The following is a 24,777-nucleotide window of genomic DNA, read 5'->3' as shown; positions in this document are numbered from 1 at the left end:
ATTTTTAGTACGCAGGTTTTTGGTGAATCATAATTTGTCTGTGAAATTGTGCACGAGCACAGTAATTGAATTGGACTATGAGGAAAATGAAAAATTGCATCTGAAAAACAATAGTATTTATTCAAAGCCTGAGGGATCATTTCATGTAGCAAAATGTAGAGGAGAACATTGCTTAATATTTCCTCCACAGAAAAACTTTCACAGACAAGAAAGATGCAAAAATGCAGGTACAAAAGGTCTAAGAATCTTAATTCGTGCAATTTTTGCATAGTTCAGTGTTTGTTTTAGTGATCGATACACACAAAGCCTGTCAGCAGGTAATAATCCAATAACTTATTATATTGTCATTTACATTTATAAGTGACCTAACAATACTTTTTACATTAGTATCTTGACGTCAAACAAATGTGCACAATCATAGTTCAGAAGCCAAAACAATGAAAATCCATCCTAAAAAGTTGCAAATAACATTTAATGTTTTCTCCCTGACAATAGACTACAATAATATGCTACTAAAGAGTAAAGATTGATTACAACCAGAGTGGACACAGACACAATAAAATACAGCAAAATAAAGTCTCACTTCCGATTAGTTGTCGAATCATTAAAGGAAGCTGGTTCTGGTGCTTTGACTACATTAACCGAAAGAGAAGATGCTAAAAGACTCATACAGGCTCTCACATCATGACAAGGGTCTTTCTTTAACCTGGGTGATCTCCTCGATTCTTGCCAAGACGCTCTCTATCAGGTCAAATGTGAAGAGGGCTGACTGCAGAACCTGCAGAAGCGGCATGCAAACACTGTTAGCTGTGTCCACTGTATTGGAGCACCCATAGACTGGGGCACAAAATAATATACCTGAATCTGCATTTCTGGTGTCATGTTGGGCAGCTTCTCATTGTCCACGGTTAATGTGCAGACTGATGCTTGAGAGTCTGTCGAACGCAACAACAAAGGGTTAGCAGCCTCACTACAGAGATTTCAAGTGACACAAGCTACATTAACAGCATAAATATGTTAAGTTCGGGATTATGAATGAGAGAGTATTGCACCTTTAGAAGTGATCTTATTCGCTTTCATGCTCTTCAGTTCTGCCTCATAATGCGCTTTGGACATGTTCAGACCGGTCCGCATTGGCTTCAGGTAGTTGTCCTCAATCTTATAAAGCTCCGTCCAAATTCCTGTCTAAACAGATAAAAAATAAAAATTATATATATATATATATATATATATATATATATATATATATATATATATATATATATATATATATATATATATATTATATATATATAATTATGTGGGAGTTTGTTATGGATGTAGAGCAGTGGCCCCCCATTGACAAAGACCATAAAGACAAAAGCTACTTGTTTTTAAACTTTTGTAAAGAAACTAGTAGTGGCAATATATTAAAATAATAATAACAATAATAAATTATTATTGTTGATGTTAGAAATAAAGTAATTACATTTTCTTATCATATTTCTACTTATTAATTACTATTTTATTATTACCAATTAATTTAAATTACTTATATCTTTTGTTATTGCGTTTTTATATACTAACAAATAGCAATTTATCAGCAACAGGGTTATTGCAGTTAAGTAAAACCATTTAAAAAAATCATTACTTTAACAAACTTTAACTGAAATAAAATAAAATATATAAAAAAAACCATCATTTCAGCTAGTTGCCAACGTTTCTCATTTTCATTTAACTTGATTTACTAAAACAACAAACTAAAACTATATTTTAACTATATAGACATAATAAACATCTAATTTAATTAAAAAAACAAAATTCCTAAAACGCTATTATTTATATATTATTTATCCTAAAACGTATATAGAATAAATAAATAATAAAAATTAAAAAAATATATATAATTAATAAAAACTAAAATCTCAGTGATACAAAAATAACAATGCTCAGCAATTTCAACCCAATAAAATATTTTAGAGAGCGTCCAGTAACTTGCATCAATTAATAATTTAAAATAATAATAATAATAATAATAATAATAATAATAATAATAATAATATATTAAATATTTTTTTTAGAAATAAAATATGTGTGAGTGCCCATACGTGGATGCATGCTCTCATTTTCGCGAGGAAATATCCACTAATATATTTTTGTATCTTGTACCCTTTCCGGAGCACCCATAGTTTTTTTTTTTTTTTGAGTGCCAAATGAACTCTTAGATAATATTTTTTTCTTCAAAATATTTTAGAGCTTGATATAACTAGAAAAATTATATTCAAAATACAACAACAAAAAAAAATCCAATACTTTTAAAAAATGTATTAATTTCCACTACTTTTCCAGCTCTACAAATCACACTTTTAAAATTCCCTCATATATCCAGGTTTTCCAAGACCGTGTGAAACAAAAAACTAATTACAGTTGTCGAGGGAACGAATAAACTGAGAAATACAATGTCAGTGTTTGGTTGTTTTAGCTTATTTTAAGGCTTGTTTTATCTTTTTACCTCATTTTAAGCGAAGATGGTTCACCCTTACCTCATTCTCCCATTCTTTATCTCGGATGAGCATGTATCTCAGGAGGTTCAGTGATTCCATGATCCTGTATGATATGAACAGCAGTTTGGTCAAGTCAAACGACTGCGACTGAAGCAAGCGCTGTGGCAGTAAGGCCGAGCTCTCACCTGTCTAAGTTCTGCAGAAGGTCTGTTTCCGGTCCGTGCGGAAGACACAGCACTAGCCGTAGCAGAGGCAGCAGATGTTTACCCAGGAACCACTCATTACCATTACATGGCTAAAAAAAAGAAAATGGAGGTGCAATAAAAAATAAATGGCACCAAATGACATGATATCATGACTTATCTTACCTTGAGGGAAAAGTCAATCTGATTCTTGATATTCTTGATAATGTATCCCTCCACCCCCGCGTGTTGACTTGTTTTCAACATGCCTCTAAAATGGAGGAACGCCATAAATGAAAGTGTCTAATAACACTAATATCACTACATCTTTTGTTGTTTCAATGGAAACCCGTTTCCACCTCAGATATCTCAGTGTATGCCAGATAAAGACTAAAATAGGAAAATGTATTACTAGCATTTCTCGTGTTTATAGCCTCTTTAAGAGGAATCACTTGTTGTGTTCATCATTTGTAAGTCACTTTGGATAAAAGCATCTGCTGAATGAATTACAATTAAGCACATTGTGACATTTAACGTGGAATTGTGAGATATAAACTTAATATAAAGTTGCTATTAGGGCGGCAACTGCTGATGATTTTGAGAATTGATTAATCTGTGAATTATTTATCAATTTCACATACTATTGTGTAGTGATTTCAGATGTTTATGTCTAATATCATGCTATAGTTAACCAGCAAACTCGAGGAAAAATATTTTTTACCTGAAGAACTTGTATTTGGCCTCTGTGCTGAATTTGTCAATACTCAGCTGAAACACTTTAAGGCCTTTAGTTCTCTGTGGTGAACACAAATCAAAATGAACAATGATAACACATATTATACAACACAAACATATAAACAACAGATCATCTCACTTACCAAAGTCTGGTCTGGACACAACGTCATAACTTTAACCAAATTCTAGACAGAAAACAAAAAGCCTTAGAACAAAACCTCACCTAAATCACACGCAAAACTATTGTTACAGCATAATTAGTTGTAATATTTGTACCTGTGGAACACTGAAAAATGTCTTCAGGTCCAAAATATCTACTGGCAGACTGTTATCTTCAATTCTGACAAGACTTTTTTCATACAGTTCCTATGATGAAAGAATTAAAGGAATATTAAAACAGGTGGTAACACTTCATCTTAAAGTGTCCTTGTCACATGTACTTACCAGGGTTCATACAGATACTGTAAAATGTAATTCCAGGACTTTCAAGAACTTTTCAAGCACTACTTTTTTGGTTTACAAGGACTACAATAGAGATCTTCTAAACAGTATAAAATAAACTAAGAAAACAAAATGGTACAATTCAAGTGCAGCGCATGACTGTGGAAACTTTAACCTCTGAAAGGATACTATGACAAAGATATCCTTTATTCAAACTGATTTTTTCCTCATGAATATATGATCGACCTGAAGAATGAAAGCTGTATCATATACTTGGATATTTATATGAGCAATATCATGCTCATAGCCATGCGAAATGGCTCTGTATCTATATCAGACGGGCTGCAGTGTTCATTTTGAGTGAAAAGATTGTTTTATCAATAAAATTAAACACTAATTTCACATACTCAAGTACTTTTCAAGTACCTTTTCATGAATATGGCTGTTTTCAAGGGATTTCCAGGACTTCAATTTCAAAAAGTCAAATTCAAATCATATTCCTAACCCAATAGTAAGTACATGTTGTTAAATAATATTAATACAATGTGGTCTGGTTTAATGTTGTGATGAACACTCTTACCAATCCTTTCTGCAGACGGGATCCTTCAGTTCTATAAATGAAGATCAAAACAGTAGAGTGAAATCCTGTGTGTCAGAAGACTCTTATACAAACATTCAGATTCAAAGTCATAACTTCATAAGTACCTGCTTAACAGAAGCTCGATATATTCCATGTTGCACTGAAGAACAAAAACCGAACTGAAAAAAACATGCAAAGAAATGTCAGCACAAATTGACATGAGGGTTTATCTGTGGGTAAATCAGCTTCTGTCTTCACCTGAGAACCGCTGGAAAGATGTCCACAGCTATATGATTCACAAAGAGCAGGTGGCACATGCAGGCCAGCGACTCCTTCGGGTATCTCACCTCCTCTTCCAGAAAGCCTGGGACCTCCCTTCTCTTCAGCACATTACGACTCAACAAATCAGGGAGTGACTCCCCAATATTTGACAAAATCACCTGTAAACATGGAACACAATGCAATGAAAAGGTATATCAAGGCAGTGGTTTGAAATACATTAGCAGATGCCACTAGATTTAATATTATGCTATTTGATGCAATTTTAGTCGACTTTCATTCAAAAGATTGATTTCAGTAAGAATTTATTATTATTTATTTGATTAAAAATACAGTAAAAGCAGTAATATTGTGAAATATTATTACAATTTAAAATAACTGTTTTCTATTTGAATATATGTTCAAATGAAATTAACTCCTGTGATGTAAAGCTGAATTTTCAGCATCAGGCTTCAGTGTCACATGATCTTTCAGAAATCATTCTAATATGCAGATTTGATGCTCAAGAAACATTTCTTATTATAATCAAATGATGAAAACTGCTTGATATTTTTGTGGGAACCGTGATACTTTTTTTTGTAACATTATAAATGTCTTTACTGTTACTTTTAATTAAAAAAATAATACATTTCTTACTGACCCCAAACGTTTGAATGACAGTGGAAGTTTCAAAACACTTCATGCAATAAAGGAATGCCATAGTTAAGAAAGTTCATGCAATATTATACCAGTATCTCAGTAGCAAAGTCTCTCAGAGGGGATTTCTGGAGTGTGTCTGGATCTTTCAACTGCACCTCCAGCAGAGGCTCACTTAAACTCTTCATACAGCTGAAGAAAAAAATATAATACATAAATTGGCCATATTAATACACTTTCTTATATTGTCTAATAAGATTTGAACTAAACCCCTAAAAAAAAAATCAATTGTTTTAAATAAATCTGAGTATCACACTATTATAACTCTAACGTTGAGATTTTGCTAAAGATTTCATTTATTTAACAGTTATATTACATTATTAGTGTTTTTAAGGATTAACTAATCAAGTGTTAAGAGTCCAGAAAGCAGCAAAGGTAATCTAAATGTAAAAATCGATAAAATATCCAATGCTGACCAGTACCGATAACTGAAATCATGTCGATGTATCCTTAATTTGGGGTAAAAATGATAAGGTACACTAATAAAACCTACAACTTGAGCAGTTCCACTCTGAGCTCGTTGTCCTTGGATATTCTGTTGTTGTCCTTGATGATCTCCTTGATCTCTTCGACAAAGGGCTTCACAAACTGCAGAAGAGCAGTGCAGCAGCAGCACAAGCCGAAAACATCATCCTCCTCCTGCTCTTTGGTGACGGGCACCGGCAGTCTGGCCACCTGGCCGAGCAGCGTGGAGAGAGCCATGCCCACAGACGAGGCCTTCTTCATGCCCAGCCTCAGCAGCACTGACGGGTTCAGGACATATCAGGGGCAAAAAGAGGATCTGGTTCATTTAGGATCCATTCAGAACCATCAGAGTCACATGGAAGAGTCTTATGAGTACATCAGAAAACAGTGTGCATGAGTCAGGTTGGTCAGAAAACAACTTAGTATTAATATTTCACAATATTACTGTTTTTCCTGTATTCTTTTACTGTATTGTTCAAATAAATACAGCCTTGATGAGCATAAGAGACTTCTTTCAAAACATTTAAAAATGCACTAACCCCATATTTTGAACAGTAGTGTAGATTAAAAACCTAAAATCTGAAACTTGTCAGAGCTGGTTTTCGTGGCTGAAACATTTAGGCTGTCAGCAGTTCACTGATGTCAACAATACATCAACATTTCAGCTCTTATGATTCAGTGACTAAGAGAAGAGGAACCTGTTTGTAAAGGCTTGAGGAGAAGAGTAAGCGTCTCAGCAATGGAGGCAGAATCAGCCTCCTCCACCTGCTCCAACAAACCCACTAGCAGCTCTTTAGGACTGCACACCTGTTTCACAAAACAACACTATGAATGAACAATTGAACGCAGCATGGAAACTCATAGCTGGTCATGGTTTAAGAGCAAGACATTAACAACCTCCAGCAGATGCGACAGGATGGCATGGCAGTGGGGAAGGTTTTCGTCCTCCTTCTTCAGGAGCATCTGTACCAGAGGTCCCAGCAGATTCCAGCCCATGCATCTCACTATGCTCTTGAGTAAAACAAGGAAAAACATTCCTGAATTTGTCCTTCTCCATAGATGGATCACAAAGTGCACTAGATGCTGTCCAACTCACCTTGTTCTTCTCATCGACTAGGATGCTGAGAACTTGAGCACTGTCGCCTTGTTCTATACAGTTTCTTCCAGCGGTGAGGAATAAATCATAGTCCTGCGATGAGTAGCTTTCATCCTTGATTGCTTGCTAAAGAAAAGTGAATATACACGTGATTGATGGTAAGTGACACATCGTCAACGTACAGTAGCACATATCTAGACACTTACACATCTCTGGACTACATCACTGAGCTGTTCTAGAGCCATCTTGATGGCCTGAAACGTCTTCTGTCATCAAAGATTTCTGTATAGAAAAAACAAATTATGATATTAATATTACGCACGATAACAATGATGAGGTGAAAAGACAATAGAGCATTGACGTAGTCATCAATCATGACGGCTTTATAAAGAGCAGCTGGTGGTCACACACAGCTCTAATTATTATCATTAGCAAACAAAGCAGAAATATTCATAAATAGACGCCACTCTTCGTCTGAGAGTCTGTATGGATATAAAACGGTTGTTGTAGTCATTAGCAAGATAGCTAAAATCTCGACTGGCGTTCACTAAATAAGCTCTGTAATCAGATTATGCGTTCGCGTAGCTTTGTACAGGTACGGCTGCTGCTTTAATTTGCTTATAAGATACACATCTACAAAAAAAAAGATACAAACTGAAAATGCGCGCTCACTTACAGCTATACTTTCAATAAGCAGCGCCGCATGTTTGGAAACTGGAAAGCGGAATAAAGCGTGTCACTTGCGGCTTGCCGTAGTGCTGTGACGTAGGCGGAAAAAGTTTTGTTTTGGGAAAGCAAGCATGGAAGCCGGTGAAGTGACAGGAAAGATTAGCTCCTCAAAATCCAAAAAGAAAGGTTAGTGGATATATGGAGCTACATGGGATTTGCCCTCAAAGTTTTTATTTTGAAACCTTAATTTGTCCGCTTCATTTGAATTTCAGGTGGAAAGGGAGCCGAAGCGATTTCAGCAGCGCGTGAGGCGAGAAGGTGCTTTTGTGTTTGTTTACTTTAGTTGAACTATGTTTTTGACTAGGAGTGTCGTGTCACAATATATCGCAATACAAAAATCCAACAATATCGTGGACTGTGACTATTTGTTTTGTGTACTAATTTGTTTTGTGTATTAAGTTAATTAACGTTACTGTGTGAGACCAAATTCACAGTTCACAGAGTTTTAGTGCCAGTACTATATTAAACTACAATATATAATGTATAATAATGCAATGGGGTATATTTGTGGGTCCTGATAATGCCAAATGTCTTATATTACCAGTAAAGTGTCCTACATTATTTTAAATAAATCTAATCAGTGACAGAGTCCAAGCACATTCGTAAAAAAATTCTGTATTTTCAGCTTCAGAATAATTCTGGTGTCACTTTTGTCCTGTGTATTGGGTTACCAGCACCAAGTCCAAGCCTATTCATTTACACCCCCAATGTAATACCAAATTCAGCATTTTAATCAACAGTATATTTTTTGTAAACCTTTTACCATATGTCTTGGAGTATCGCAATGACATCATATAGTGAGTTCAGTATCGTGATATGTTTTGAATCTTGACCCCTATTTTTGAATACCAATATTTTTGTAACTATTACTATACTAAGTAACTATTAAAATGATGTGAGTTATATAAAGCGTGTTGTTTGCAGGAGGGAAGCCATTAGAGATGCGCTCAGACAGAAGCTGGAGTTGGAGCGCAGAGCCCTGCATGTGGTCGAGCGCTTGGTGGAAGAGGACAGCGTGACAGAGCGGTTCCTCATCGACTGTGTAACTTACATGTTTAGCCTCTTTATACAGTTTGGCTGGAGATTTAAATAGTTGTGAGTTGCTGTGCTCCAAAAAGAATGTCCTGTCATCTTCTGCTTCAGGCATGGTACATCACTTCTACCAATTACAAAGACACGGTGGAAGAGCGGTCCATTGCCAAACTGTGTGGATACCCTGTGTGTCCAAATAAACTAACCAATGTAAGAACCCTTCTTGGAATTACACAAGTTATTTTTTATTTGACAAATTTAGTTGTTTCTTTCTGTCTAATAAGAGTTTATTAATTTCAGGTGCCCGCTCAACAGTTTAAAATATCCACCAAAACGAATAGAGTCTATGATATTACAGAGCGCAAGGTATGATTTATTTCCATCGCTCTCCTGAAATGTATTTAGAGATTAAACAGACCAGTTCTTCATAATGTTCTGTTATCTGTTCTTTATTTTTCAGTGCTTTTGTTGTAATTTCTGCTACAAAGCCTCTAAATGTTTCGAGTGCCAGATATCAACAACTCCACTTTGGCTCAGAAAGGATGAGAGGTAGTGTATCTGTCAATCCAGTTCATTATAATTAAGTAAATATTTAATTTATTATTAAAATCAAAATTTTAATCACATAATTCAAATATTTTAATCATAAAACTGAATTCTTTATCATACAGTTATAAAAAAGGATATCTTTTATTTTATATGAAATATTACATTTTTAACTTATTATGGCGATTCAAAAGTTTGGGGTCTGAAAGAATTTAAGTTTTTAAAAGAAGTCTCTTATGCTCGTCAAGGCTGCATTTGTTTGATTAAAAATACAGGGAAAATAGAAGTATTGTGAAAGATTATTATGATTTTAAATAACTGTTTTCTAATTGAATATATTTTAAAATGTAATTTATTCCTGTGATGGTAAAGCTGTAATTTCAGCATCATTACTCCAGTCTTCAGTGTCACATGATCCTTCAGAAATCATTCTAATATGCTGATTTAATGCACAAGAAACATTTGATTATCAATTGTACTGTATAATAATTTGCTGAAAACTGCTAATTTTTTTCAGCATTCTTTGATGAATAGAAAGTTCAAAAGAACAGCATTTATTTGACATTTAAATATGAAAAACTTCTGTTCAATTTGATATGTCCTTGCTGAATAAATGAATTTCTCTCTTCTAATTTAAAAAGTCATACCCAAACTTTTGAACGGTAGTTTATTTAACAATAATAATTTTAATTAAACTGTATTTTTAATAATGTTTTTTAAATAAAATAACAATGTTCCTTTCTTTTCCATTAAAGGCCTCCTGAGGTTAAGCTGATGAAAGAAGGAGACGGGTATGCGCATGCTGTTTGTCTTAGAGAAATGCCATTGTTTAGTAGATGTTTTGCAGTGGAATAACCTTCTGAATGAGTAGTTTATAGTTGTATAAAATGACTGGAAGTTTATTCTCACCTGTGCACAGAGGCAGCTCAGGACAGGAGATAAAGTTGGTTGACAAGCCTTTAAAAAGAGCCGACATTGAGAATCCCGTCACAGACATTCCTGAGTCTTACAAAGACTCTCCTCCCTTCAGCCAGAGTGACAACAGCGACATTGAGCAAGATTTTGTCTCCAGTGTGGTGTCCAGACAGAGTAAACAAGCACGGGTTCACTGGGGAAAGCTGCCAAAGAGGGATGGAGCGAGTGAGGATGAGTCCACTGCTGAAATTAAGCAATATGCTCATCCTGAACCTTCACAAAGAGAAAATAATGATGAAAGTGGATCTTCACAAACTCCTCAACCACAGAAAGACCCAACCGACTGTCTACCTAAACTGGATAAAACCACATCTGCAGAATCTGATATTAAAGGCACTCTGGAGCTTTTGAATCAGTGTAGTCTGAAGGACGCTGCAACCCAGGAGGAAACTAACATCCCTTCACAGCCTGAGATTGTAAACTCCCTCGCTGCCGCTGGTGCTCTGAACATCACTCAGGTGGGCATGAGTAAGAGAGGAGCTGCAGGCCTCAAAGGATTGTTGAAGGATCATAACAGAGCTAAAACAACCCCTACAGCCGTCAATCTGTGCCTTCTAGAGCGCCTACGACAAACCTTTACGGAGTGGAGAACTGAGGACACAATGAAGTTTCTTTATGGGCCTGAATATGTTTCAGGAACAGAGTCTAAAGCACAAGAGGTGGAGGAACTGGATGAGGATGACCTGGATGAGGCTGAGGTGGAGGTGGGCTTGAGACAGGACAGTGGAAGTTCTTTCACACCCAGAGCTCCTGCTCCTGATATTGAGACACTGTGGAAAGAGACTGCGTCGCTGGAGCTGAGAGTGAGGGAGTTTTATGAAGGAGTGTGCGTTCTGCCTGAAGAGCTTAAGACGGATGCAGTCAGAGAGGCTGAAGATGCACAGGTGAGAACGGAATGATTTGCCTTTCAAATTTTCACTTTTAAGCTTCCCTTCTAGACTCATACTTGCACAGACAATATAATGGCTAAGTTTTAATTTGAGTAGTTTATGTGCTTTTGTAATTTTTATTAGTTTTTGTTTAAAAAAAAAAGGTTTAATTCAGTTAGTACATTTCGTACTTCAACTTAAACATATTCAGCTAGTTCCCACATATCTAATTTTAGTTTTTCACTTAATACTTCTATTTTTAATTTATTTCAGCTTTATTTCAATTAGCCGTTAGTTTATTCCTCAAGTACACACGTGTAGTTCACATTAACTATGAACATGATCCACCTACTTATGTTTGACAACCACAAATACAGAATATCGGTTGTTTTATTTCATGACCTGACAAAGGTGTAATGATTTTTTTATTAATGTGTTCTTTTAAAATGCCACTTGATTTCATATTTTATATCTAAAGCAATGGCATTAATACTTTTGTCATACTTAAAGGGTTAGTTCACCCAAAAATGAAAATTCTGTCAGTAATTACTCACCCTCATGTTGTTCCAACCATGTAAGTCTTTCGTTCATCTTCGGAACACAAATTAAGATATTTTTGATGAAATCTGACAGAATTTTGACTCCTCCATAGGCTTCCAGTGTGACCGAAACTCACCGGCCCAGAATAGTTATTAAAACATCGTTAAAATAGTCCAAGTAACTACAGTGGCACTACATTAAGTTTATCATGCGACGAGAATACTTTTTGTGCGCAAAAACAAACAAAAATAATGACTTTATTCCACTTTTCATTTCCTTCTCTCTGGGCCTCGTAGTGTTTTTGCGCTGCGCGTCTGTGTTGCACGTCATCACGCAACACACACATGACCGGCGTCGGCCAATAGTGAGCCTACGTGGTGACGTGTAACACAGACGCGCTACGCATTGTGCGCAAAAAGACTACGCGAACCAACTAGAGGCCCAGAGAGAAGGAAATGAAAAGTGGAATAGTCGTTATTTTTATTTGTTTTTGCGCACAGAAAGTATTCTCGTCGCTTGATATACTTAAGATTGAGCCACTGGAGTCACTTGGACTATATTAACGATCTCTTTAATAACTTTTCTGGGCCAGCAAGTTTCGGTCACATAGAAGCCTATGGAGGAGTGAAACATGGCTCAGATTTCATCAAAAATATCTTAATTTGTGTTCCGAAGATGAACGAAAGTCTTACGCGGTTGGAACAACATGAGGGTGAGTAATTACTGACAGAATTTTCATTTTTGGGTGAACTAACCCTTTAAAGCATCCATGAATGGCCTCTTGTTCTGAGCTCTGAACCTGCATTTACTCTGACTGTCCTGTTGTGGGTGCTTAATTCTAGCATAATCTTCCTGACACCTGGCAGCATCTCTCATTCATTTCTGCATGTTGCATTCTTGATTGACATGCAATCCTTTTCTTATGGGCCTCCAGGACAGTGGAAAGGACAAGGACCCTCCTCTGCCTTTGGTTGATTCTCATGCACAGCACCTGATACAGAAACGCATTGTTGTGGAGAAACTCAGCCGGAGGTCAGTGTTCAGCATTCCAGTTGCTTTAGACACAACTGTACATTGATTTTGGTCACCCTAATACTGTATTTGACCTGCTTGAAATCGGTATAAATGGTGACCTGCATTTCTGTCAAACACGCCTTGTCTTCTTGCATTTTGTTAACATAACCTTCTTGTGTCTTCCCAAAGCTTGAGAGATGTTGTGGGACCCCTGTGTCTAACAATAAGTGATGTCATCAATAACATAAATAATCTGGTCAGGACATTCAGGTAAGTCGCATCGCACACTAGATGAAGAGTGAAGACTTTGTATGTGTTTTCAAACAAGCTGATAGACTGTCTGTTTGAATACTGTTCAAAATTAAGATTTTTCTATTCATGAAGGATGCATTAATACGGAAGCCCTGAACCGGATGTTGAAAAAACATAAAAATAGAAAACTTATCTCGTTATTTCGAGATATTAAGTCGTTATTTTGACACAAGTCGTCATTTCGACATAATATCTCGTTATTTCGACATAATAAGGGGACATTCTCTAATATGCATTAAGCCACATTTAGCGTTCCTCTAATGGTTTTCTATGGGAGGAAAATGTTTAATGTGAAATTGTACATATTCTGGACTCATCTGATTTTTTTGTATTCTACTTTATTATGATTTTAGTGTCATAATGATTAATAAATGCACGCACAATTATCCGTGAACTTGATAAATGTTGCAGATATGCTTTACTATCCACAAACAAATTGCTTTCAACTTATGTGTGCAAAATTCAACGAATGTGCAGCAAAAGCATTTTTGTGAATAAAATGTTTTATTTTGTATTAGTGATCATAATCTGCGCATGCAACAAAGATGATGTACAGGTGAAACGTGTGCATTTATTGACGTCTTTTCTGAGTCAGTCTCATTTGAGTGTATTCGGCAATGCTTAACGTGCAATTAAACGCGTTGAGTTTATATTCTGGGCTCATCAGATTTTTTCTGGGCTCATTTCATTTTGTTTGTGGATAGTAAAACATATCTGCAACATTTATCAAGTTCACGGATAATTGTGCATGCATTAATTAATCATTATGATAAAAATCATAATAAAGCATACTACAAAAAATCAGATGAGCCCAGAATATGAACACAACGCGTTTAATTTCACATTAAGCATTTTCCTCCCTCAGAAAACCAATATAAGAACGCAAAATGTGGCTTAATGCATATTAGAATGTCCCCTTATGGCGAAATAATGAGAATGTTGAAATAACAATATATTATGTCAAAATATCAGCAAAATGTTGCAAAATATTTCTAATAACTCTTTTATTGTCAAAATGATTTATTGAGCATCAAATCAGATCATATTAGAATGATTTCTGAAGGATCATGTGACACTGAAGACTGGAGTAATGATGCTGAAAATTCAGCTTTGCATCAGGAATAAATTACATTTTAAAATATTTTAAAATAGAATATGATTTTAAATTGCAACAATATTTCACAATATTACGCTTTTTGCTGTATTTTTGTTCAAATAAATGGAGCATAAGAGACTAATTGCGTACAACAGGGTCAAATCAGTGTTTATGTCTGTCTATTAGACACTCGGTAGACCTTTTTGACCTGAGTCATGACATTTTGAGTTTCACGGCCCATAAATTGTGATTGGCCAGAGGTGTTGTCAACAGGAAGTAGTGTGTCACACTATGAAGATGATTTAGCATGCCTCTGAAGGGTCACTTGACCCTTGGATTGAACCTGCTTCCAGGAATTATGTCTCTCCTGTTGAGGGCCACTAAATCTGAGCAGCTTCAAAACCATGACACCCATTAAAGCAGTTTGACTTTAATATTGCACTTATTCCCCTTTATTTTGCAAGTCGTTATGACTGACATCGACGCGCATTCAAAATTGGATGGGATTTAAGTGCACTTTTCCTAACGTTGTCCTTTTTGTTCCAGGTTTACAAACACAAATATCATTCACAAAAGCCCAGAATGGACTTTAATCGCCGTGGTTCTTCTGTCAGTGTAAGTATCAAGTAAACATTCAATACATTAAAACTAAGATTTGAATATTTTCTGAGGTTGCTGGGTGGTTTCTGGCTCATCATACCATCGTCCAGATTGCGTCCAACCAGAGTCGGGTCTTTACATATTTGGTATCTTTCAGATGTCAAACAGATTTTTAGATTGCTTAAGCTAATTATCTACTAACGCTTGGCTTTGCTCATGCATGGGAAAGTGCCACATGTGTTGGTATTTGCCATGAGAGTCCAGCACGACCGCGCTCAGATTATTGCAACTGCAGATAATGCCGTGGGTTTATCTGATGATGGCTGTTGATTGGGGCTTTATGGCTTCTCGCTGGCCTGCTGTGCTCTGACAGTGAAAGTATGTGGTAGACGGATCAACAGCTGGAGGGCCTGGCTTTAACAAGAGCGGACGGGAACAGGACTGAGGAAATCAGGGAGCATTGTTTTCTCTTCAGGAACACACTATGTAAAGTCATAAGACGCAAGTGATTTATGTCCGTGCGAGTGCGTGTATGATTTGTGTGCATTTGTTTTTGCTCCAAGTTAATATTTGTCTACTTGATAAAGATTTGTTCTTCTATTGAGGATTGATTCTGGAGTTTCTAATGTGAGAGATCTTTTCCAAAGTCACAAAAAAAAAAAAATACATATATATATATATATATATAAGGGAAGTACATTCAGTGATTACTGGTCTTGAAGGGATATATATATATATAATATATTATTTTACATAGTCTAAGACTTTACAATAAGTTTACATCGGTCACACTTTATATTAGGTGTATTTAACTACTTGTATTAAAAAAGAATGCTGCATTGCAGAACACTTTTGCTGCTATTGAGGTGAATACGGGTACGGTTAGGGACAGGATTGGGGCTATGGGTAGGTTTAAGCTGTAATTGCATACAGGTATTTTTAAATATGTAAGTAAAATGTAAAAACATGCATGAGCACACGTAGGAACATTACATGTGTTAACATTAGTTAACTATATTGGTTAACAAGTCATTGTCATATGATGTGACTAAAATGCAGACAGAAAAATAAAACTCAGTGGAAATCAAAATATCATAGAGAGGATCCCTGCAGACACTCATGACTGTATCAAGGTCAAAAAGTCTCAAAATATCAGGGCCCGTATTTTTAAAGTTTCTAAGAATCCTCTCAGAAAACTCCTAATTTAGCTTAAAAACTTCCAGGTAGGAGTCTTAGCTTAAGAGCGATTCGGGACCGATCTGAGAGCAACTCTGAGCAAGGAAAAGACAAAAACTTTAATCTTAGGAGGCGGGGCTGACCTCGTTGCTACGTTTGACACAATCTTTTGAAGACTGTGATTGGTTGTTGTCCAAGAATGAAAAAAAAAAACCGATTTTAAGTATAGGGTCTACTCACACACATTATATATACACACTCACCTAAAGGATTATTAGGAACACCATACTAATACTGTGTTTGACCCCCTTTCGCTTTTAGAACTGCCTTAATTCTACGTGGCATTGATTCAACAAGGTGCTGAAAGCATTCTTTAGAAATGTTGGCCCATATTGATAGGATAGCATCTTGCAGTTGATGGAGATTTGTGGGATGCACATCCAGGGCACGAAGCTCCCGTTCCACCACATCCCAAAGATGCTCTATTGGGTTGAGATCTGGTGACTGTGGGGGCCATTTTAGTACAGTGAACTCATTGTCATGTTCAAGAAACCAATTTGAAATGATTTGAGCTTTGTGACATGGTGCATTATCCTGCTGGAAGTAGCCATCAGAGGATGGGTACATGGTGGTCATAAAGGGATGGACATGGTCAGAAACAATGCTCAGGTAGGCCGTGGCATTTAAACGATGCCCAATTGGCACTAAGGGGCCTAAAGTGTGCCAAGAAAACATCCCCCACACCATTACACCACCCCCACCAGCCTGCACAGTGGTAACAAGGCATGATGGATCCATGTTCTCATTCTGTTTACGCCAAATTCTGACTCTACCATCTGAATGTCTCAACAGAAATCGAGACTCATCAGACCAGGCAACATTTTTCCAGTCTTCAACTGTCCAATTTTGGTGAGCTCGTGCAAATTGTAGCCTCTTTTTCCTATTTGTAGTGGAGATGAGTGGTACCCGCTGGGGTCTTCTGCTGTTGTAGCCCATCCGCCTCAAGGTTGTGCGTGTTGTGGCTTCACAAATGCTTTGCTGCATACCTCTGTTGTAACGAGTGGTTATTTCAGTCAAAGTTGCTCTTCTATCAGCTTGAATCAGTCGGCCCATTCTACTCCATATATATAATATGGTTTTAATGTAACAAGCATGGAATCAGAAACAAGAAGGACGAGAAAGTCCGACTGGACAGAGGAACAGTGTTTACTGTTAGCCCAGTTAGTGGATGAACAAGGCTATCCTCAAAGGAAAATTTGGGCCGGGTGTCACAGCACGGGGCAAGAAGCAGACGTGGGAGCTTATAGCGGTTACCAGTTAATAATAAATTATTAACGGTTCATTCCCCCTGTTTGTGCGCACCAGGAAAGCCTGCTATATTCATAAATGCAGTTTTTTGAGCCTGCAAGGTGGGAATGCCCAGTGGAAACGAAATGAACTGCGACACAATAAGAGTTTCTGAAAGTGCTGTAATTGTTTGTGTGATCAATCTGCTTACAGAAGGTTGTGACACACCCAAATCATCACTTCTGCATTGTTGCATTTTCCCAGTTGCCAAATATCTTAATGTAGTGATTACTTTAATTTCTGGCGCTATGGCATTTCTGCGCTGTCGGAGATGTTAGCGTGTCTCTAATAAGATCTGTCACAAACATGATCCCAGCACAATCTAATCTATAACATCTTATTAACTCAGTCTTCCATTGTCTGCAACACATTTGTTCTCCTTCTTTGTCTTTCTGCCGTTTTCTCCTTTCCTAAAGAAACTCTTAAGCCTCTTAAAAGTCCTCGTCCGTACTCCTATCAAGACCTCTTTTAAGGGTTAAGATGCTTTCTAAATTACTTTTAAGAGTAAACGCCCACATTTCTAAGAATTTTCTTAGAATTTTGTCACTAGGAGCTACTCTTTGCATTAAGATTTTTTTATGAATAAGGGCCCAGTTTTTGGTGTCTGTGTGTGTGTGTGTGTGATGTTTATACAGTAGCAGGTGGTGTGTATGGCTTTCCTCAGAGCCACTAACTCTGAGGAGAGTTCCGTGCTGCTCCCTGTCTGTGTCAACACAAGCCCGTCTCTTATCACGGCCTGATTGCCGTGGATCCGTGATGCTGCGGGAACAGCATGGGAAACATTCCACCTGAAGAGCCACTTAAACCACTCCCCATTTAAAGATCTGTCCTAAAGACACTGCTCAGATTTATTATTGACTGCCTGGAGGATTTCTTAACCCAATATTAATACATTTTGGCCTATATGTTTTATAATAACTTCAGTTTGGTGTAGAAACAATTTTCACTCTGAAATTGCTAGTTAATTTCACAATTAATTACACAGAAATGACAAGTAACTGAATTAAACCAAAGTCCTGCAAGTCATTTCCCTCGGCGGCCATCTTTCAAATGCATCTCGGACCGCTATTTCAATCATGCAAGTACAGGATTAAATTGATCAATGATTAACAATTAATTAGACTAAATTAGATTAAATTATCCACTGATAATGCAACAAATAAATATTTAGATTTTGCCCAGAGAAGTTGCGAAAAATATGGTAATCTTTAGCACACAAACGGTTTCTTTATCGATGGGAAAGCTTTTTTTAAAAAAAAACATGTTGCACGTTTTATAACTTTATATTCACTAATCAGTGTGTTTCAGACTGTGTTTTTTGACTGCTCATCTTCATTACGTTCAGAACCCATTTAAGGCTTTTAATCTGTTTATCAGCAGAGGGCGTGTTATTTTCCCTTCATGAATAATTTGGAAGCCTCTTCCAAATTACTCTGTGCCTTATGTCAGGTGTGCCGCCGGCCTGTGGGCTTTTGTTCAGAGCAGTTCAATAATAGATAAAGCTCCAGAAACTGTAGAACAGGTTGAATCCGAGCTGTTGCAATAACCCTTTTCCTCTTCGAGAGAGAGCTAGGGATGGATGACTCCATGAAAGTGGCATAAATGCAGTGTTAAAGTACTCTAGAGAGATAATCTTTTATTCTCACTAACTTCAGTTTGATTCTGTTTACATGCCAATGGTGCTAAACGCTGTTTGTTTGCTCAGGTTAACCGAAGTGTCACCATTGCTGAGAGAGTCGCTGGCAAGTCCGTCTTCGTTGGAGTACATCTCCTCTCTCATGAGCGAGCTGAAACTGGAGGACAAAGATCTACACAACCTCGTGCTGCTCTTCAAACCCTGTGTTGCTCCAGTAACATAATGTACAGCACACACATGTAGAATTTATAATAAAAGCCTACCTAATACAAAGATTGTACGCATCCTTTTATTTTCATTAGTCAGTATTATATTAATGTAGTTAATATCTTATTTACTTGCTCAAAATTGACTGACGATGAATCAAATTCAGATTGTGTTGTGCGTCACAGAACGTGAACGTTTAAAAAAAACCTGCTTCATTCTTAAAGAGTTTCTGAAGGATTGTTCTGTCTGAAGGATTGTATAATACAAGTGTAAGGAATGCTCTGATTTTGGGCCATGTGATGGGCCTAATATAGCTTGATGAATGCATGCAGCTTGTGTATGACTAAAATAACATCTTTTCTAAACAAAATCTTTTTAACCTTAAAATGCAGTAGCTACAATATAGCCTACAGTGCAAACAAATATCTATTTTTAGATTAAAAATACGTGGTTGGTTAATTTGTTCTTATGTTTTCTTCATAAATGACCTCAAATGTGAATTTGAAGCCGATATGTTGTTTGACAGGTGCGTTGCTAACAATTGCTATATCTGCAACTATCACACTTTCACAAGAATATGAATTTAACATTGACGAAATTCGCATTAGCCTATTGACATGTACTTAACATTTTTATCCTAAACCTTTAAAAGGCCTATGTATTTCGAAGTAAAAAAAATATTTGAGAACTAGCATTTTGTTTGTCCATTTATTAAATATTTTGCAGGAACATATCACAGCTTGTTATAAAATAGTCTACTTGGAATTGTGTAGGAAATCTCTCTGACATCAGCAAATTAATCTTAATCCATAAAACCACAACATTAGCCTACCTTCTAATTCTACATAGTGTCACATGCATGTGCAAACAAACAGATGTAAGGGGAAAAAAACAAATACAAAATTGTTTGTGCATTATTTTAGTCCATGCTGCGTTTCTTTGTGTCTCCTCAGATCTACTTTGCGCTGAAATCCTTTGCCACACAGATCGCATCCGAAAGGCTTGAATCCTGTGTGTTTTCTGCTGTGTGTGATGAGGTTTGAACTCTGACTGAAGGCTTTGCCACACACCTGACACTTGTGAGGCTTTTCACCTGGAAAATATATGAAGGGGTTTTAAGTAACAAACTTTGACTGACGGATAAATCGTATAGTTAGGCTATTCCATTACACAATATTTATGCAAACGCATGCGCAATGTAGCCTAATTTAAGCGGTTCGGCTGTAATTATCCCTAGGCTATATAAAATATTGTTTTGTTTTTATCAAAATATAAATCACCTGTATGAATGAACGTGTGTTTCTTCATATCTGATTTCTGGTGGAATCGTTTGCCGCAGTACTGACAGGGATATGGTCTGGTGTCCGAGTGGATGAGGAGGTGCGTGGACAGCGTGGACGACCTCTTGAAACTTTTGTCGCAGATTTTGCAGCTGAAGACCCTTTCCTGTAGGTAAAGAATGTGATTAGTAAGATTTCCCTGGCGTATAATTCTGTAATAATTAATAAATGCTGTGGGAATGCAAGCATACTTGTGAATGGACAGCTTTATGTTGCTCCAGGCTGACCGCGTGGCCGAAGGTTTTCCCGCAGATATCGCACGCGAAGGGCCTCGTGCCAGTGTGAGACCGCCGCACGTGAACTTCCAACCCATGAGGGGTAGAAAACACCTGTTAAAAACAAAAGCATAACCGTTTAGAAGAAGTAAGTTTAAACAGTCGTGATTTAGTTCTTAAAAAGTATTTTGGTCTAAAGACGAAAGGCTGGAGTTTTCTAAACAAAAGCAAATTCTGCATAACCTTATGGGTTCTGTCAGGGGTTCCACAATCATCATTTTATTGATTTAGTTTTAGTTAATTGTTAATTTAATTTTAATTGCAATATGCCTACAGTTTTATGAATTAAACGGCTCGTAAACATTAGGGGGGAATTAAATACGTAAAAGTAATATGCAATAATTTAAGAAATTTCTCCTCATAGCAGATAGAACCTTTTTTGACATAGAGAGTTCTTTAAAATTGAGTCAAGAACCATATGATTTCATTTATTTCAGTTAGCTATTACAGTATAAAAAATTGTGTAGAAAAAATGTTCACTCAGAAATTGCAAGTAAATTTTACAATTTTACCTGGGTTGTTTCAACCTGTTTGGGTAAAATATGGACAACCCCAACCGTTGGGTTAAACCAATGGTTGGGTTTGTCCATAGCCCTGTTTGACCCAAACGTGGGTTGAAACAACTCAGCATTTTTTAGAGTGCAACAATTTGAATTAAACGTGAAATTTTTAAGTAGAAAAACTAAAAATGTATATTAAAACGTAGGCTTCCAATAATCTTTGTTTTATTTTCAGCTTCGAAAAAAAAAATTTAAGGACAAACAGTTGATATATTTATATAGCTTAATAATAGAAATGTTGATTTAGCCTATTAGAGGCCTACCTTAGTGCATTTTACGCATTTGAACGACCCGCTTAGTTGAAGTCGCGTGGACATAATATCAGACTCCGAATCGATCTCTGCCACTTTAGTTGAAATCTTGAAGTCTGCATAAAAGCCTCTACTATCCAACAGGTTAGTGTTCAGAGAACCATAGTCCTGGTAAAATCGGCGGGATTGTGCTGGATCAATGAGAAGATGGGCACCCGGCCTTCTGTCCATGGCCTCATGTACCCCCATTGATGTCTCTGAATCCGCAGACACACGGTTGCACGATTGAATGAGGTGTCTGAGCTCGGATGTCGAATGGGCCCAAACATACGGACGGAAAGACAAGTCGAAAGGCTGCGAGTCGTCTGGAGAAGACACCGGGCATTTATCCAGATCTAGAGTGAGATATGTTACAAAAGAAAAGCGTAATGAGTATTTTGCATAGACCATATTAAATTAAGAAATAAAGTTGCTGCCTTAAATTTTTAAGTTCAATCAACTTGGATGTTTAAGTCATCTCAACTTAAATTACATTGCTTAACATATTTTGATGAGTTAAAGCAATGTCATTGTCATAACGTATTGATCATATTATGCCAACCTGGAGAGGTTCCGGATGACAGGGGCCTCCAGAAGTCCTCATAGTCGGATGAGCGGTCACACACACTGCCCTCGCAGCTCAGCGCGGACTGTTGAGAGGAGTGATCCGCCGTGCACACCATGCTGGCTTTAGGGGAATGATTACCCACATCCACCGGGCTCTCGGGGATCTGCCCCGTTTGACTCTCTAAAACCAATCAAAATCACAATGCATTATCCGTCGCTGTTTTAATGAACGCTTTTCATTGCTTAATTCATATTGATAAATGTAGGCTACCTGGGCACGTGAGAAGTTTCTCAATCGGGATGCAGTTGTCGTCCAGGTAACGGGGTTGATGATAACTGTGCGCCCGTTTGCTCTTCACCAAAAATGACCTCGGCATGTTTACTCTCCGTTATCAGGTTCAGGGTCACCAATCACTCACGACTCTCCAATCCTGCCTGAAAAGTGGATTTCGGCCGGTGTGAAAAAATGCACCTGATCTTCACAGAACTGCAGCAGCAGCAGGTGTGTGTCAAATCTCTATCCCGCAGCCTTTTGCAATCAAAACCTCCCAAATAAAGCAAAAGCGATTTGAAGTCGAGGCACTGCACTCACTGCACGGCGCACTTTATCATTATAGGCTCCCTCTCGGCAACTTGATCTCAAAGCCTTATTTAGTAAACTGATCCTCTGTCCGCATAATGAGCATCGTGTCACTCACTTCCAAGTAACAGACTGCACATGGGGCCCAGGGTATTATTGCCAATAACTAATAGGTTTTGTTTCGGTCGTTAATAACCTGATGACGAGACTTAAAGAACATCGAATTCCAATAAACAATTAGTTTCAAATAATATATAGCATGACACTGCATATTTATTTCCCTAATAATAAGGAAGAAAAATGAGACAACATAATAGGCTATTCGGTTTAGCCATCTCTGCGTCACGCACAATATTTGCATGCGTATTCGATTATAATAATTCAACAAGAATTTGTTCAACTCGATGCTCTCTGTACATGTACATGTGTCTTCAGCTTGCGCAATTATTTTGGAACACAACGAAAATCGTTATAAAACGTGACAAACAATTGATTAGTGCAAGAGTCCAGCATTCATGAGAAACATTTTCATAATACAGATTTGGTGAGCTACATCCAAAATTAATATTAAATTATATTGTCTGGAAAATAGGCCTATGTTTGCCTACTTTTTGACATTGTATATTTTTCTGTTCGCTTTATGTAGCCTAGGCTATAAACCAATATAACATTTTTTTATTAATTATGAATGTATTCGGATATCAACACTTTTCATACAAATATTCTTCCAATGCAGCTTTATGCCTTAAAGCAATAAGCAAAACAAACGAGACAATACTAATCTTTAAAGCGTGTGAAAAAGAAAAAGAGCGATTAGGCTACTATAATTATTATAAATAAAGAAGAAGTGCATTTTTCACAAAGTAGCTTATAGTTAAAACCAGGGCTTGAATCAATTCAGGTGTTAAATCTCATTATTTCAGAAAGTAGAATGAAACCGTAATATTGTCAAATGTTACCTTTTTACATTTCGTTAAAAAAATTCGTTGAAGTTTCCCCAAGCCCCCCTAACACCCCCTTGCGGGCTCTCTGGCATTAGGAAACGAAATGTTCTGCCAGCAGCTGCAATCAAAAAGTTTGTATGAATCGAGCGGACACTGCTTCATTAAAGCTGAACCATAAGTCCAGCAGTCAGATCAGATGTTGGAGTGAATGTGCATGGGAACAACCGTGGCGCACCGGCTATGACGCGTGAATCTATCGCTTTACTATCTGGACGTTTTCCGTACAGTCTAGAAAAGTACGTGCAGAAGTTAAAAAAAAGTTTCAAGCTTACCTCGGCCAGTGCGTCAAGATAACGTTTACTTTATCCAAAGCGAATAACTGAATAGTTATGATGACACCTGAGTATGACTACGGTGTGTGAGTCAGGACAGGACTCACCTGTTGCGCTGCTGTTCTCCGCTAGAGATGATGTGACCGCTGCGCGCGACCTGCCTGTCTCCAGCTACAGCAGCGCAAACACGCGCCTTAAATACACACGCGAACTTCCTGAACGCGACCGGGTTTGATCATGTCTCACAGTTACTAATATTTCACCCGATTCTCATAAGTGCCTGCAGCTACCTAACCGCGTGCATTTTTATCTCAATTGAAAATATAAACTGCATGATACGATTTAGCCTGCTGGACGCGCAAAGTGATCTAAATCACATTAGGATTTTAGGCTTGCCTGTGTGGGGCGGTTTTATATTTGTCCCAGGTGTGGTTTTCTGCAATTACTCTTCCAGGAATAACATCCCAGCCAACGCGCTGGGTGTCATTGCATATTCAAAAATACATAAAGAATGCAATTCATAGGCTATACAATGACTTAAACATTTAACTTGAAATGAAAATATTTGGTTACACTTTATTTTAAGGTGTCCGTGTTACAGTGCAAGTATACATACCGAGTAATAATAATGAACTACATGTATCTCTATAGGGTTAGGGTTAGGATAATGGTGTGGTTTAGGGTTAGTTGCACGTAACTAAGCACAATTTATAACAATTACTATAGAAACTACAAATAAAGTGTTTCCAACAAATATATATAGCCTATATATATATATATATATATATATATATATATATATATATATATATATATATATATATATATATATATATATATATATATATATATA

The 24,777-nt window shown here is 37.0% G+C and overlaps 3 protein-coding genes across 9 annotated transcripts; 1 reads left to right on the top strand and 2 right to left on the bottom strand.

Annotated features, from left to right (window-relative positions):
- Positions 1-101: 101 nt before the first annotated feature.
- Positions 102-10,266, bottom strand: glmna (glomulin, FKBP associated protein a). 2 transcript variants are annotated; one of them, XM_081375241.1, is made up of 19 exons: positions 10,174-10,266; positions 7,164-7,239; positions 6,958-7,083; positions 6,759-6,872; positions 6,560-6,668; positions 5,890-6,139; positions 5,429-5,528; positions 4,680-4,861; positions 4,547-4,600; positions 4,422-4,452; positions 3,677-3,766; positions 3,544-3,585; positions 3,387-3,460; positions 2,852-2,936; positions 2,669-2,778; positions 2,523-2,586; positions 1,053-1,185; positions 859-935; positions 102-778 (listed from the first exon to the last, which is right to left on the bottom strand). In XM_081375241.1, the coding sequence occupies exons 2-19, from the start codon at positions 7,200-7,202 to the stop codon at positions 683-685; spliced, it is 1,776 nt and encodes a 591-aa protein (XP_081231367.1). In that variant the 5' UTR covers positions 7,203-7,239; positions 10,174-10,266; the 3' UTR covers positions 102-682. The 2 variants fall into 2 exon arrangements, with proteins under 2 accessions (XP_081231367.1, XP_081231366.1); XM_081375240.1 differs by lacking the exon at positions 10,174-10,266 and adding an exon at positions 7,634-7,724.
- Positions 7,369-19,726, top strand: rpap2 (RNA polymerase II associated protein 2). Of its 6 annotated transcripts, none has more exons than XM_081375235.1 (14): positions 7,369-7,552; positions 7,655-7,812; positions 7,899-7,944; positions 8,611-8,728; positions 8,830-8,928; positions 9,019-9,084; positions 9,179-9,267; positions 10,020-10,055; positions 10,184-11,123; positions 12,583-12,680; positions 12,852-12,932; positions 14,617-14,685; positions 16,699-16,755; positions 18,899-19,722. In XM_081375235.1, the coding sequence occupies exons 2-14, from the start codon at positions 7,758-7,760 to the stop codon at positions 19,050-19,052; spliced, it is 1,908 nt and encodes a 635-aa protein (XP_081231361.1). In that variant the 5' UTR covers positions 7,369-7,552; positions 7,655-7,757; the 3' UTR covers positions 19,053-19,722. The 6 variants fall into 6 exon arrangements, with proteins under 6 accessions (XP_081231361.1, XP_081231364.1, XP_081231360.1 ...); XM_081375234.1 differs by having other exon boundaries at positions 7,370-7,552; positions 7,636-7,812; XM_081375239.1 differs by lacking the exon at positions 16,699-16,755 and having other exon boundaries at positions 7,436-7,552; positions 10,184-10,207; positions 10,295-11,123; positions 18,899-19,096.
- Positions 19,727-24,310, bottom strand: gfi1aa (growth factor independent 1A transcription repressor a). Its single transcript, XM_081375233.1, has 7 exons — positions 24,032-24,310; positions 22,340-22,503; positions 22,064-22,249; positions 21,475-21,857; positions 20,568-20,705; positions 20,317-20,482; positions 19,727-20,129 (listed from the first exon to the last, which is right to left on the bottom strand). The coding sequence occupies exons 2-7, from the start codon at positions 22,443-22,445 to the stop codon at positions 19,951-19,953; spliced, it is 1,158 nt and encodes a 385-aa protein (XP_081231359.1). The 5' UTR covers positions 22,446-22,503; positions 24,032-24,310; the 3' UTR covers positions 19,727-19,950.
- Positions 24,311-24,777: the final 467 nt, after the last annotated feature.

This window comes from Scardinius erythrophthalmus (assembly GCF_964197995.2).
Source record: "Scardinius erythrophthalmus genome assembly, chromosome: 9".
NCBI classification, from domain to species: Eukaryota; Metazoa; Chordata; class Actinopteri; order Cypriniformes; family Leuciscidae; genus Scardinius; species Scardinius erythrophthalmus.
This window is presented reverse-complemented; position numbering and strand designations above follow the sequence as displayed.